Below are 14,951 nucleotides of genomic sequence, written 5' to 3' on the forward strand. Positions count from 1 at the left end.
TGCTTCTAGCACTAGGTTCAGAAGCATAAGGTAAAGTAAACTGTCTATACATACAGATAAGATGAAGAATGGAAATGCTGCAGAACACAAAATAGCATACTACACAGAGTACTGCAAAAGGTGCCCTAGCCCAGGAACTTGCCATAGCTATGTACTCGTACCTCTGTTCATGTTTCCCCACCCTACAAAGCTGGACTAGAGGACTATACTTTTCAGTATCTGAAAAATATGTGACTGTGTCACATGCCACTGGAAAAGTCTAAGGAATTTGGGACAACAGTGAAAGTGTATATTATATAGGGGTGGGGGGGAAGAAGAGGTGCTAGAAAGGAGTTGGTTGAATAGAAAACCACTCCATGGACTCTGCTCTTGTTCATGATAACTACTATTTGCAGATGTGTTTATTTCACCGGCAGCATCCTAAATTAGGAGGGACACAAGGACAGGGGCTTGGAAGTTGAAAGGATGGAAATATCCTGGCATTTAAGTTCATAGAACAGTTTCTTTTAAATTTTACTTTGGCTGCCTATGAAAGTGAGTGCAGGCCCAGGACCACAGGCCTTTGACAGATCTTCTAGTGACTTCCTAGACCTTTGTTCCCGACAGGAGCATGTTAGTTCATAGCACATCCACAGTTTGAAGTTTACGTTTTGTTTCACCAACAGACATGACCTTACATTTCACCAATTTAAATTTTGTGCGCCATTGTACTGCTCAGTCCTCCTGATTTTAGGCCTGGACCAAAGCCAGTTTCAGGACAAAGGCATATAAACTTGAGAGGTCAAGGTAGGAAACCAAAGTTTCTGCTAGAAGTGGTTGAAACCTTGCTTCCCTCAGATACAGATAGAAATATCTGGTTCTCTCTTGATGTAAATATTTTTAAGACCAGGCACATGAAGGAGCTTCCTTCCCATGCCCTGGAGTATTTAAAAACAAACCAAGGAATAGCCAGATTCTGTCTATTGAACAAATAGAGGGAAACTTATTAGCCACTAATAAGACTCTCAAATCTCTTCTCTCCCCCTCCCCCAAACCTGCTACTGTGAAAGTTAATATGGAGGATGGGAACTCTCTCAGGAACTGGAGTTTGGTCAGTTGACAGCACAGAACTGAAATGATATAGTTTGCTGTACATAATCCTTTGAGTAAACCTGTTCTGAGTTTGTTAACTGGACATCATTTGACAAGTTACTTTATTTCATTCTCTCTGGGCTTGAACTTTCCCTACAAGAGACCTGGATATCTCCCAGTACTGCAACAAACAAGAGTTAACCCCCTGAAACAATACAAATTCCAATGCGGTGAATGTCAGATGTTTAGTCCAAGGCAGTTACCTGGGCCAATTCTGTGACAGTATCTGCGTCCACTGTCGACATATCCACATAGCACTTCCCTGGGCGTATTCCCTGCAATACCCCACTTGGACCAAGTACCAGCTGTGGGAATAGACAAGGGGTAAAGCAATAGGGTGTCTGCAAAGAAACTCAAATCCTTCAATATCAGTTAAAACAAACCTGACTCTACAGTGCCAGTCTACTCAAAGGGTTCCAGAAGTGTCCATACTCTCAGTGTAATTTTCAATAAATACGTGTACAGGATACAGCAATGTTTTTGTTCAAAAAATTACTACTGTGATGTCTGGCAACTGGAATGGCCCTGACTAATATGTTCAGTGGAACCAGGAATCTGTATTCCGTGACTGTCCAAAGGGTTTGGGTAGGGCAGGACAAGTCAGGACTCTAAGCTGCAGTCCGGTTAGGAAAGAAAGAGATAATCCTTACATCCTTTGCTGCCTTTGGATCTGATACGCAGGCGAAGGTGATGTCACAGGTCGAGACCACCTCAGCGGGGGTTCTTCCCAGCCGTGCCCCCTCCTGGATGAACAAATCACACTGCAAAAGTCACAGATCCAAACGTAAGGAGCAGGAAGCACAAAGCAACAGGTCCTCTAAGCCACTGCCGTAACACACACTCTAACCATCGTATCCAGACTGATGTGAGACAGGCCTGGTGTCTTAGCAGAAGGGCAGACCACTACGGAGACTCTGATGCACAAGGTGCCTCCTGAACAATTCCTGAACCCCAGGAGGCAGAGATAGAGTACAAGAGAAGGAAAACGTTCTGAGAACATGTAAAGGGGGAGGGTGGAGTGCGTCTTGTGGGGTGTATCCTCCTGTTTTGTCAGCAGGAATATCTACAGTACTGAGAACGATGTGGTGTTTATTTATTAGACTGTCTGCTTCTCCAGCTGGTCAGCCTTCTGCCACTGTCTGTGTTGCGGGGGGGAGGGAGGGAGTCTCGTCATCCATACGAAAAATGGCCACACTATTTGTGCGCACATATGTATGTGTATATCTATATCTATATCACTCTATGCCGTGATCTCATGAAAAAAGCAGATATCACACACACACACCCCTTAGTATTCAAAAACACTTTAAAGAATCTAAATCCTAGCCTGGAACTCCTCTGTTACCTTGCTAGAGCATTAGGAATTGTGCTGATCAAATGACATCTGTTGCCAAAGACAGTAATTTCTCTCCACACTCAGACACTGGTGTCACACTGATGCAGTTCTTTTGGGGTCAAAATATTGTGTGGTGTTTTCTTCCCCACCGGACACCAAAAGTGGAGGAGGGAACGGAAATAGTATATTGGATACTATGAACTAACATTATATGGCCAATCGGCTGTTCTTGAATTAGTTTCTGATGATGAAACCTGGAAAACTACCTCAGCCTCATTGTTGCAGTTCAGGTTCTCAAGATGAAGCAGATATTCCATCTTAGCACAACAGGGTGCCAGGGTGGAGAGTCTCATCCAAATGGCACATCTCTCACAGAGTGAATTAAACCTTTCTTGGCTGTCCACCTCCACACCATGACCAGTGTGGCTGTTCTACCTAAATACAATAATCCAATGGCATTATGCATTCCACTCCTCCAAGCAGGTGCACACGTTTCTGGAAGTTAAGGCACAAACAGGTCCCACTGTGAAAGACTCCATCCCACACCTTCTCGCGGACACACTTACCTTCTCAGCAGTCCGGTTCCATACAGTGACCGTGTGCCCCATTTTTAGTAAGTTGGAGACAATGCCACTTCCCATCAGGCCGAGACCCAGAAATCCTATCCTGGGGAAAAGAGAGAGACATCAGTGAAGAAAAGGGAACGCACAGAGACAAACAGATGTCAGACTTCGATGCCACTGAAAATACTATACAGCACACGATGGAGGTCCGACACACCAAGAGCTTGTGCCACTGCACTCAGGTAAAATAAGAATATTTTTATGAACCCACCTGTTTCCAAAGGCAGAGTTCAGATTTATATGAAGAGCAAGCTGGTACTCGAGCACAAGGAAACAATGAGACAATATTGGCAGTGATCTCAGCACACCAGCTCCCTAATGGGTGTCAAGATTTTTATAGTCATCATGCAAAAGTTCCTTCCCTATTACTCCACACTAGGAACTTCTTTGCAGCTATGGCTCCAGGGATCCTGTATACATCATGCCAGTTTGTAGCAAAATGACATGCTAGTAGGAGACCCTGAAATACTAAGTAAGAGTGGATTTAAATTATACTTCAGAGTTTACACACTGAGAACTACATCTCTATCCCCCATAATGTAGCATTTCTGAATGCTAATTTGAACAAAGCCATTTCAGATGCATTTCAGTTTCAGCTTTACATCTGCCCTTTGGTTCACAGCTGGTTGTACATGCTGCTTTTGAAGCAAACCAACATATAAGGGTCGGAATGAGTCACTCTAGTTCCTTCAGCAACAGGATTTGCCCATTTCCATTTCTCACAGCTGAAAAGACACCCCTCTCCCTGCCCCCCTTCAGGGAAAGGGTTTTACCTGAATAATTTCATCTTTACTTTGGGTCCCCTTGAGTAAGGCTGAAAACTGACATCCCCAGAGAAAGAACTGATCTAACGGCAAACAACAGACCAGCGTCTGATCTGCATTTGAACAGGACAGAAGTCACAGAGTGAAACAGGAAGCCCAGCTCTGGCTCCTATCACTCTAGAAAGGAGAAGGGGAACGTTAGAAGAAACCAGAAGGCTCACGTGCTCCTGTGAGGTGGGAGAAAGCGCCGCCCTCTTCCTCTTGCATTCTAGCTGCTTGAGCTAGTGAGCAAACAAACCTGGTCGTCTGCCAAACATTATTGGAGACATTTTATCTTTGCGGCCCACACTGCATGCAGAAGCGCTGATCTGTGTAATGTTCTGTCATGTCATGTCACACACTGCAAATGTGTGTATCAGGGTCAGACAAAACCCAGTCCCCTATGAGCATCCTGAAGGCCTCCTGCTGAGCTATTCCATAGTGCAGCACCTCCACCCTCATATGTGGTGTTTCCCATGAATGAGAGTCTCACAGGGACAGAATATGGTGCAGAAATAGTGGGGGAGGGATGGGAAAGTTTATTATAAGTGACAGGATGGTCAACTGCTGTTTGCATTGTCCTTATAGCCATGTTGATCTCAGGATATCAGAGACAAGGTGGGTGAAGTAGTATCTTTTACTGAACCAACTTTGTTGTGGAGGGACAAGCTCTCGAGCTCACAAAGCTCTTCTTCAGGTCTGGGGAAGGTAATTCTGAAGCCTGAAAACTTGTTCCTTCCACCAACACAAGTCAGTCCAATAAAAGATATTACTTCACCCACCCAGAGTCTCTCAGCAGAGCCAATGGCTGCTTCCCCATCTCCACCTGGAAAAAGAAGGAGGTGGAGGAAGAGAACTAGAGCTGAGTGGCAGAAGGAGAGAGAAGGCAGATTCTTGGAACACATGGGGGCCTTACTTTTTGTCAGTAGGAGTGATGCTGCCATTAACTGCTGTGCTGTCTGCTGCTTGGATGGAGGTGGATCCTGTTTCCTGTGAAGACAAGCCATAAGATATTCTTACTTTAGCAGAACTGCCAGACCTCAACACAATAAGAATAAGACAACGGGATGGTTTGCCTTACCTCCTCACACACCTTCAGCTTCTTAGTGATTGCCTGATAGCAGACAGCTGGCTGTATGAAAAGGAGAAAAACACATTTAGGGAAAGGGCTGGTGCTTTCGTGCTTTATCTTGCCCTGTACAGAAAGAAACTGACCATACCTTGGTACAAAGAAAAAAAGAGGCAATTCATCCCCACAGCATCATCTGCAATGCAGGAAGAGACTGCTACCTTCCTCCCCACTAGAAAAAATGAAGTCCACAACTTTCCTGCAATGCAGGGTACCAAAATCCCTAATACTCTTACTCAGGCTGTTCACCCTCTCTTCTAACACAGGTACTACATGCTGCTATGCGACAATCCACACCAATGGAAGGTGCAGGCCCGGAGTATAGGGGACTTACCTGTTCACACATTTGACACTGCAGAAGATGGAGACCCTTAAACCCTTCTCCCCCAGAGGATGCAGATTAGCATTTTGCAGAATACCCTGCCTCACACCTACACTCAATGCGTCACTGACGGCTGGAAAAGCAGAATCCTTATTAGTAAGAGAGAAGGTGTGGGGGATTTAACAAATGGAGTGTGATAAAGGCTTCGCTTCCTGTGTTGTTCTTTGTGAGCTCATCTAGATAAAAGCTAAGAACCTGTTAGAATCTGCAGCTATCTCCTCTTAATCCAGCTGTCTCTGCCCAGATCCCTACCTGGATACAAACCCACTTCATTTATTTGACCTTCTCTTTAATCTTAATCTTCACAGCCTGATGATAAAAATCCCACATGACAACCTGAGTTTCTTGGCTTTAATTGATTGCATTTCCCAGGGGCAAGAAGGTTCAATGTAATGCTCTCCTACCTATTCCACTCATTATTCAGGACCCGAATCACGAAGCTCAACCCAGATGAAAGAACTAGCAGATCAATTGTCCCAGAAGACAAGAACAATGGGTTACTTGACACAGGAAATACCACCTCTCATGTGATATTATCAACATGGGGAATTCATTGCAGCTGATGGTCAGAGTCAAATCGTGTGGCCGGATAATTTTTTACTGCCTGTAAAATTTGTAGTTATAAATGCTAAAATAAAGTTCACCTAAGTCCAAAGGTTAGGGAGTGAGAGGACCACTATAGGGGTGTGAAAGAGTTTCATAGCTGTAGCTCCAAATGCACAGCACCGGACAACTGGCTATTGTGCATTCTGTCTGAAGCATCAGACATTAGACCCTGCAGAAGGCAGGAGGCCAAGCTAGATGGACCAGCTGTTTGAGCCAGTCTGCCAATACCTATGTTACTATGGCTCACCTTCTCTGTCTGGCTGAGCAAGAAGTGATGGAAATGTGGGTCACCATCCTTCACAGGCTGCAATCAGAAAAGCACAGGCTGAGAAACATCACCAGAGATTTACTGAGCAACCTCAGCATTGATTCCCCTGTTCTCCCAGATGGATGGCAGCATTTCCCTATTTGAGAAACCTGATAAATTGCTTCCCTTTCTCTGCTTGCCTACTTTAGGACCTCTGACAGAGTAATTCCCAACTCAGGGAATGTGTGGGAAACAGGAAATTATGGGAGGGGAATGAGAGATTGAGAATATGGCTGAATTATATTAAGAATGAAGTGGCATACCAGCCAGTCTAGAATCCTGGTCAGAAGAGATACTCAAGTGCTATTTGTTCAAAGCATGTCAAATTAGAAAGACTAGAAAGATTAAATTTGAGATTACCCTCAGCAGATGATCTTCCATACTATATATTCTACAACATCTAAGCCCCATGGGGCACAATCATGCAACTTCCTAGAACTTCCCAGTTTAAAACTGGGGTTTTAGGAAGACAGGAAAAAATAATTTAAAAAGGTAAGGCCTTACTTGTGCTGCTAATGATAGCAGAGTTAAAACTAAAAGGATGTTAAACCGGAAATGCTGACATACTGTGTGACTGCTGACAAATAACCAGGTAGAAAATATGCAGACACGATACACAGACCCAGAGGAAGGGAATTGGCTAACTGAGGAACAAAGCTTGCTCATTTACACACTGACCGGCTGATGCAGTTACATTTCAGGATCATAAAAAAGGCTAGCTGTTCTTTCCACCTTGTATAGGAGGAAGAAAGATCTATGAATATTATTACAGCCTAGGAAAATGTGAGACTCAAATGAGCTGTCCCCAGCGTATCCACTCCTATAAGAGTCACTCTAGCTCCTAAATCACTTCTGGTGCAAAGAAAGCTAAGAGTTTAATTACCTCACTTACACCAGGAGGCCACTTAAATCCTGCCACTGTTCCAGTCATCACTCTCTTCACTGTACTGGACTCAGGGATCGTGAGGTCCTGAGGAGAGACAAGGAGGGTGGTAAAGACTGTAGCTCAGGGACAGGGAACCTGCGGCACACAAACTGATTTTCAGCGGCACTCACACTGCCCGGGTCGTGGCCACGGGTCCGGGGGGCTCTGCATTTTAAATTTAATTTTAAATGAAGCTTCTTAAACATTTTAAAAACCTTATTTAATTTCCATACAACAATAGTTTAGTTATATATTATAGACTTATAGAAAGAGACCTTCTAAAAAAGTTAAAATGTGTTACTGGCATGTGAAACATTAAATTAGAGTGAATAATGAAGACTCGGCACACCACTTCTGAAAGGTTGCCGACCCCGCTGTAGCTGATAGAGTCCCAAGAGTTGACCATGTAGTGTTGGCTTCTATGACATACAAACAAGACAATTTTTGAAGAGCATCATGAAACACTTTCCATTTCACAGGCCTTTGGGAAATCCCTCCCCAAAGAAGGTCACACTGCACAATGCATTGCATCGTCAGTGTAACACTATCCAGCAGTGGGCAAAATGAAGGAGAGTAGGAATCACTGACATGGGGAGTTTAACACAGTTATGATTTCAGGAGAAATCAAGGCCACTGTACCCAGGAGGAATATATTTACACAAATGCAAAATGAACTTGGGAAGAACTGAACCCCTCCACTCCAGCGTTTCCCCAAATGTGGGGCCATCCCTCAGAGAGAGAGAGAGAGAGAGGAACTAATCAGGGCTAATCAGTCACAGACTTCTTAATTGTTCTCTAGATTCTCAGCTTTCACTTTTTAAAAAATTAGTCTCTGCTATGAATAGTGAGGAAACCTTCACAACAAAGTAAGCATAACCAAAGCACCAATGTCTGCCTCAGTTTGCAGAATACCTGATACAGTAGCTCAGGTGTTTGTTTCATTTCAATAGCTGCTAACTCCAATGACAACAATCATACGTAACATGTCAATATTTTCAACTATTTTACTACTCAGCAAAGCATGTAAGAAAGAGGAAGTATATTATGAAGTTCTATAGCAGCATTTCCCATATGTGGTGTGCAGAAGATGTATAAATTAAGCTGTGCAGGCCCCTATGACACCACATAGCAGGATTCAGGAAGGAGGTGGGGCATGATTGGTTTCATTTTCCTGGAGGGGGGTGGGGGTGGTTCCTCAGCTGTCAAGAAATGGACAAACATGATCCTCTCCCTCCCCAGATCTATTTCCTGAAAGAGCACATTACTGTCCAAACACTGGCAGTTTCACTTGGGGAACAAAGCAGCAGCTCGCATTACTTAGAACAAATATGGCCAAAGTATGGCTCGTGGACCTAATCTGGCTTGTTGCTGCTGTCTTTTTGAAACAGAACACAACTCTGGACATTACACACCCCAGCACGTAATGTTCCATCTAGATCCAGGAGGCCTTCCACTCAGATCAAGGTGAAGCACTGCCTGCTGGGATTTGTAATTAGTGGGAACGGCACCGCTGTTTGGACAGCCAAGGGTGGCTACAATCTGCTTTGTTTAATTCAGTTTAGTGGCCCTTAGGATCTTGACAAGTTATGGATGCCCAGATTTTGCCTAACTTAAAAATATTCATCTCTTTAGTTTAAAACTGAGCATATTTTAAAGAAGAGTACAGCTGGGGTTGTGAGCTTCTTGGCAGCTCAGCAATGTCACCTCTCATCATTAAGTAGTGTAGCTATCTTTATCTTCTTCCCCCCACAAAAAGGATAAAGAAAGATTCTCTGTTATGAAACAGAACTGACTGTCATAGAAGCCAGCATTTCACGCGACTCAACCTATGCAGGTAGAAAATGTGTGTAAAGTATTTCTTCTTTCGGCCAGAAAAGTAAAATATTAGATTTTTAATTATTATTTTCACAATAGGGATAACAGCAGAATTTATGCCTGGGCTTTTAAATTTCCATGATGGCATTAATAGACAGCATATTATTCTCTGGTGGCACATATCGTTATTAACTTCACGTATTAGTTAGCCTGTTGTCTCTGGCCACACATTTGCTAGCCAGCTGATCAGCTCAATGTCATAAGAACAGCTTTCCACAGCCTCTGCTGAGGTTTGCCAATAAAATACTTACTTTGTAAATCCCTCCAACTCATTTGTGGCAGCTGGCATGACTCCTGCAGCTGCATTCTCCGCATGTGACAAATGCCACATGCCAAGATGACTGACAAGTCTTCAGGCCAATGAGGATCAAACTCATGACTGGCAACTGATCTCACATATAGAACCTTCAGCAATATGCCCCCTCCAAGATTGGAATCATGCTCTGATCCAAGAAAGCATCTTTCATCCCCAGAAGATTCTGAAGGTCCATTTTAATCCATGTATGTATACCTGAACTTTTAAGATAAGTCTATCCAGAAGCACAAGGAACATGTACAATAAGTTAGTCAATAAAAAGTTATTCTGCATTAACCAATTAAGCCCCCAGAGCATCAATACTGCCCAGAACCCACCAATACCCACCCACCTTTTCCTCTTCTCAGAAGAACGGAGAAACAGATAGGCCTTAACAGACTCTGGAATTCTCTTCCTGACCACCCTCTTCAGTCTGACAAAGAGAGAGTCAATAGCCCATCATTAAACCTGCTTTGCCAGCAGTACCCTCACATCTACTACCTGGTGGTAACTCCGCAGTTAAGTTCCAGCTATCAAGAAGAAAGGCGGCTGCTCTGACAACCAGGGCCAAATCCAATTAGAGCTTTAGAGATCAAGACTGACATCTTGAATTGTACTCCAAAGTGCATTGGAAGCCAGCAAAGAACATGAACTACAGGTACAAAGTAATCCCTTTGAAGAACCAATGAGCAAGCAGGCTGCCATGCTGTGCACGGTTTTCAGCAGCAAGTCCCTTGTAGAGCATGTGCATTATAGTAATCCATTTTGGAGGTGACAAAGACATGGATCACTGCAGTGGGGTCCACAATCAAAATAAAAAATTGCAATCTTCTAGCTGAGGACAGATACAAAAATACATTTGGTTGCTGCTGCAGAGACATCCAGAAACAACTGAGAATACAAAACCTGGGGTTGCACTGTATCTCAGTAACAGAGGGAATACATCCACAATCACAGAAGCTAAAATAAGCCTCACAAATGCTTCTGATAGCTTCCCCGTACCCCTACCTATTTCTTCAATGACTCTCAATCAGATATCCTGACCCAAGCCCCCAATCTCTGTTAGCACTGTGAGTAAGGGAGGGAAGAGTATCAATCATTCAACCACACAAATCAGATGAGATGGGAGATGTACATGAGGATATCATCTCAAGGCACTAACACTCACATCTCCTCGCTAATCTTCAAATCGGCCCTCATGCATACACTGATCAAGTGGGGTGGCAAGATGGAACCATGTGCAACTGCACAAGACAGCCTTCTCAGACAAAAATGAATGGAAACACTCAAGGAAGACTATCTAATCCTGCTAGGAATCCACAGAAGATATTCATCCCTGTGGTGGGGAAAACTCCACAGCGGCCCAACACTAGCATTTAATTTCAGAAAGGGGAACTACACAAAAACGAGGAGGTTAGTGAAACAGAAATTAAAAGGTACAGTGCCAAAAGTAAAATCCCTGCAAGCTGCGGGGAAACTTTTTAAAGACACTATAATAGAGGCTCAACTTAAATGTATACCCCAATTTAAAAAACATTGTAAGAGAACTAAAAAAAAGCCACCGTGGTTAAACAACAAAGTAAAATAAGCAGTGAAAGGCAAAAAGGCATCCTTTAAAAAGTGGAAGATAAATCCTAATGCGGAAAATAGAAAAGAGCATAAAATCTGGCAAATGAAGTGTAAAAATATAATTAGAAAGACCAAAAATGAATTAGAAGAACAGCTAGCAAAGACTCCAAAAGTAATAGCAATTTTTTTTAAATACATCAGAAGCAGAAAGCCTGCTAAACAACCAGTGGGGCCACTGGACAAGCGAGATGCTAAAGGAGCACTCAAAGATAATCAGGCCATTGCGGAGAAACTAAATTAATTCTTTGCATCTGTCTTCACTGTTGAGGATATGAGGGAGATTCCGAAACCTGAGCCATTCTTTTTGGGTGACAGATCTGAGGAACTGTCCCAAATTGAGGTGTCATTAGAGGAGGTTTTGGAACAAATTGATAAACTAAACAGTAATAAGTCTCAGGGACCTGATGGTATTCACCCAAGACTTCTGAAGGAACTCAAATGTGAAACTGCAGGACTACTAACTGTCATCTGTAACCTCATTTAAATCAGCTCCAAATGACTGGAGGATAGCTAACGTGATGCCAATTTTTAAAAAGGGCTCCAGAGGTGACCCTGACAACTACAGGCCAGTAAGCTCACTTCAGTACCGGGCAAATTGGTTGAAACTATCGTACAGAACAAAATTGCCAGACACATATATGAACATAATTTGTTGGGAAATAGTCAACATGGTTTTTGTAAAGGGAAATCATGCCTCACCAATCTACTAGAATTCTTTGAGGGGGTCAACAAGCATGCGGACAAAGGAGATCCAGCGGATACGGTGTATTTAGATTTTCAGAAAGCCTTTGATAAGGTCCCTCACCAAAGGCTCTTAAGCAAAATAAGCAGTCATGGGATAAGAGGGAAGGTTCTCTCATGGATCGGTAACTGGTTAAAAGATAGGAAACAAAGGGTAGGATTAAATGGTCAGTTTTCAGAATGGAGAGAGGTAAATAGTGGTGTCCCCCAGGGATCTGTACTGGAACTAGTCCTATTTAACATATTCATAAACGATCTGGAAAAAGGGGTAAACAGTGAGGTGGCAAAATTTGCAGATGATACAAAACTACTCAAGATAGTTAAGTCCCAGGCAGACTGCGAAGAGCTACAAAAGGATCTCACAAAACTGGGTGACTGAGCAACAAAATGGCAGATGAAATTTAATGTTGATAAATGCAAAGTAATGCACATTGGAAAACATAATCCTAACTATACATATACAATGATGGGGGCTAAATTAGCTGTTACCACTGAAGAAAGAGATCTTGGAGTCATTGTGGATAGTTCTCTGAAATCATCCACTCAATGTGCAGCGGCAGTCAAAAAGCGAACAGAATGTTGGGAATCATCAAAAAAGGGATAGATAATAAGACAGAAAATATCATATTGCCTCTACATAAATCCATGGTACACCCACACCTTGAATACTGCGTGCAGATGTGGTCACCCCATCTCAAAAAAGATATATTGGAATTGGAAAAGGTTCAGAAAAGGGCAACAAAAATGATTAGGGGTATAGAATGGCTTCCATATGAGGAGAGATTAATAAGACTGGGACTTTTCAGCTTGGAAAAGAGGCGACTAAGGTGGGATATGATCGAGGTCTATAAAACCATGAGTGGTATAGAGAAAGTAAATAAGGAAGTGTTATTTACTCCTTCTCATAATACAAGAACAAGGGGCAACCAAAATGAAATTAATAGGTAACGAGTTTAAAACAAACACAAGGAAGTATTTTTTCACGCAATGCACTGTCAACCTCTGGAACTCCTTGCCAGAGGGTGTTGTGAAGGCCAGTACTATAACGGGGTTCAAAAGAGAGCTAGATAGATTCATGGAAGCTAGGTCCATCAATGGCTATTAGCCAGGATGGGCAGGAATGATGTCCCTAGCCTCTGTCTGCCAGAAGCTGGGATTGGGTGACAGGCCATGGATCACTTGATGATAACCTGTCTGTTCATTCCCTTTGAGGCACCTGCCATTGGCCACTGTCAGAGGACAGGATACTGGGCTTGATGGACCTTTGGTCTGACCCAGTATGGCCGTTCTTATGGTCTTATGTTCTAACAATAACCTGGTCAGCTAATAGATTCAGAAGAATCGACACAAACAGCTTTACAAATGGTACAAAACTGAACTCTTCCTTTTGGCCTGTAAACCAAAGTGCCAACCATCCCTAGAGTCCATCAGTGAAGTCCACAGGTCATGGCAGGACATGCAGAACACAAACCTTCTCATCTTTGGGGGGCCGTCCCCGCTTCCGGGGGCTCTGATCTAGTGTTCTTTTCAGGGGCGATTTTGAGCCTCGCTCTGATGAAACAGAAGACGCTCGCTTCTTCCCTTCCCCTGTGCTCTTCTTCAACTTCCCTTCAGACAAACCAGCTTTGCGTTTCTCTTCACCAGCAGACTGCTTGCCTCTCTCCTCACTGGAATTACGCCGGTTCTTCTCTTCGCTGGAGTTATGGGAAGACGCCTGATAGATTATAGAACAGAAGATTGCAAGGAAGGGAGAGAGAGAAACTTGAGTGATTTTCATAAAAAACCCAGGGATACCGAGAATCCAATGCTGATTATCAGGAAACTGATGGTTCAAAGTCACATTACAGCACCGGGTCCAACAAAAATTAGCTCTTTGAAGCTGTTGAGTTTGAAGTTATTGAAGTTAGCATTTATGTCAAATGTATCAGTTTCAAAAACTGGTTCATAGAACACGCCATGTGAAGCATCACTGGGGGAATCATGTACTCTAAAACAAAGGTTTAGGAGAAAGTGAGTTAACCCCAGATTTAGCACTGATTTACTGTGTGGTCAATTAGCCTCTCTTCCTCAGTTTCCCCATTAGTAAAAGAGAGGATAATGCTTACCTACTTCACAATGGAGTTGGGGAAATTCATGTTTGATTAAGTGCTTAGAAGATAGAAAGTACTATGTGAGTGCCAACTAGCATCATGGCCATCATGACCACTCTTCTATGGAAAATTTAAAGCTAGAGGCCACCAGCTTTAATAAAGGTAAAACAGAAGCTTGGTTACTGATCACGTCAAGCCCAACTTTGGCACACAAAGTAAAGCTAAAGCCACTCACCTGGTCCTTGCCTTTGGCTTTCTTAAGGAACTCCTCCACAGCATCCACAGCCTGCTGGAAGCGCTTACCCTTGTTAATCTTGATCATTTCCTCTTTGTGGGCGTGATAAGGCTTCAGCTGTTCCACTTTGATCCAAGCACTGATAATAAATGTCAGAAAAATTTAACCACTGATACATTTTCCAATCAAAATACATATCAACTTCCTCACCCAACCCCACCATGTAGAGATAAAACTGACATATACAATAGTATGGCCACATTGGACTGACCACACCAGCAAACTCACTTCTGTTCCCTCTTCCCTGATGGCTCCAACTCCTACATTCACTGAAGTCTTTCATCAGCCTTCCCAACAAGTAGCATACCCAATTGTGTAAATGAAACTCGCCTCTGGGCACCATTCATGTGCTCTGCCAATGCACCCACATGTGAGCACATACATTTGTAAGTGCACTACTGATTGCTCTTGTACTGGTGTGGGGAAAAACCCACACACCCAATGTGGGATTTTATTCCTAGGACTGTTGCAACAGGAGGCCACTTAACAATTCTGACAAAACAATCTTTTGGTCAGAGACAAGATTACTCTTGTTTAGTACTGTGTATGTATGTATAAATCCCCATGAGGGCTGGAAGAATAGACAATATTTTTCAAAATTAGATTTTGTAACACATGGGTGACCACCACAAACAGAAGGAGAACACACACCATAGCTCACTGCACATCACACTTTTGACACGCAAAGGATCAAATGCCTTGTAATAAACTGACATTTTTCACTTTTGATGAAAAAAGCAATTTATCCTCAATTGCTGGCAGTGCGTTTAAGAGAGGCTCGCAC

At 43.1% G+C, this 14,951-nt stretch overlaps 1 protein-coding gene and 1 long non-coding RNA gene across 5 annotated transcripts in view; one reads left to right on the forward strand and one right to left on the reverse strand.

The window, feature by feature from the left end:
- The window catches only part of LOC128843862 (uncharacterized), a 37,971-nt gene that overhangs the window by 15,481 nt on the left and 7,539 nt on the right, over nt 1-14,951 (forward strand). The window lies entirely within an intron of this gene.
- GLYR1 (glyoxylate reductase 1 homolog) overlaps nt 1-14,951 on the reverse strand; it is a 34,087-nt gene that overhangs the window by 5,454 nt on the left and 13,682 nt on the right. For 2 of the 4 annotated variants that reach the window (XM_054040944.1, XM_054040947.1), the window contains 9 exons: nt 14,108-14,246; nt 13,254-13,496; nt 7,201-7,287; nt 6,258-6,314; nt 4,975-5,025; nt 4,810-4,883; nt 3,034-3,133; nt 1,782-1,892; nt 1,335-1,436 (listed from right to left, as the gene is read on the reverse strand). In XM_054040944.1, the coding sequence (XP_053896919.1) occupies nt 1,335-1,436; nt 1,782-1,892; nt 3,034-3,133; nt 4,810-4,883; nt 4,975-5,025; nt 6,258-6,314; nt 7,201-7,287; nt 13,254-13,496; nt 14,108-14,246 (964 nt within the window). The remainder of the gene's footprint in view (nt 1-1,334; nt 1,437-1,781; nt 1,893-3,033; nt 3,134-4,809; nt 4,884-4,974; nt 5,026-6,257; nt 6,315-7,200; nt 7,288-13,253; nt 13,497-14,107; nt 14,247-14,951) is intronic. The other 2 variants (XM_054040945.1, XM_054040946.1) reach the window with 2 other exon arrangements.

This window comes from Malaclemys terrapin, chromosome 10 (genome assembly GCF_027887155.1).
Source record: "Malaclemys terrapin pileata isolate rMalTer1 chromosome 10, rMalTer1.hap1, whole genome shotgun sequence".
Taxonomy (NCBI): Eukaryota; Metazoa; Chordata; order Testudines; family Emydidae; genus Malaclemys; species Malaclemys terrapin.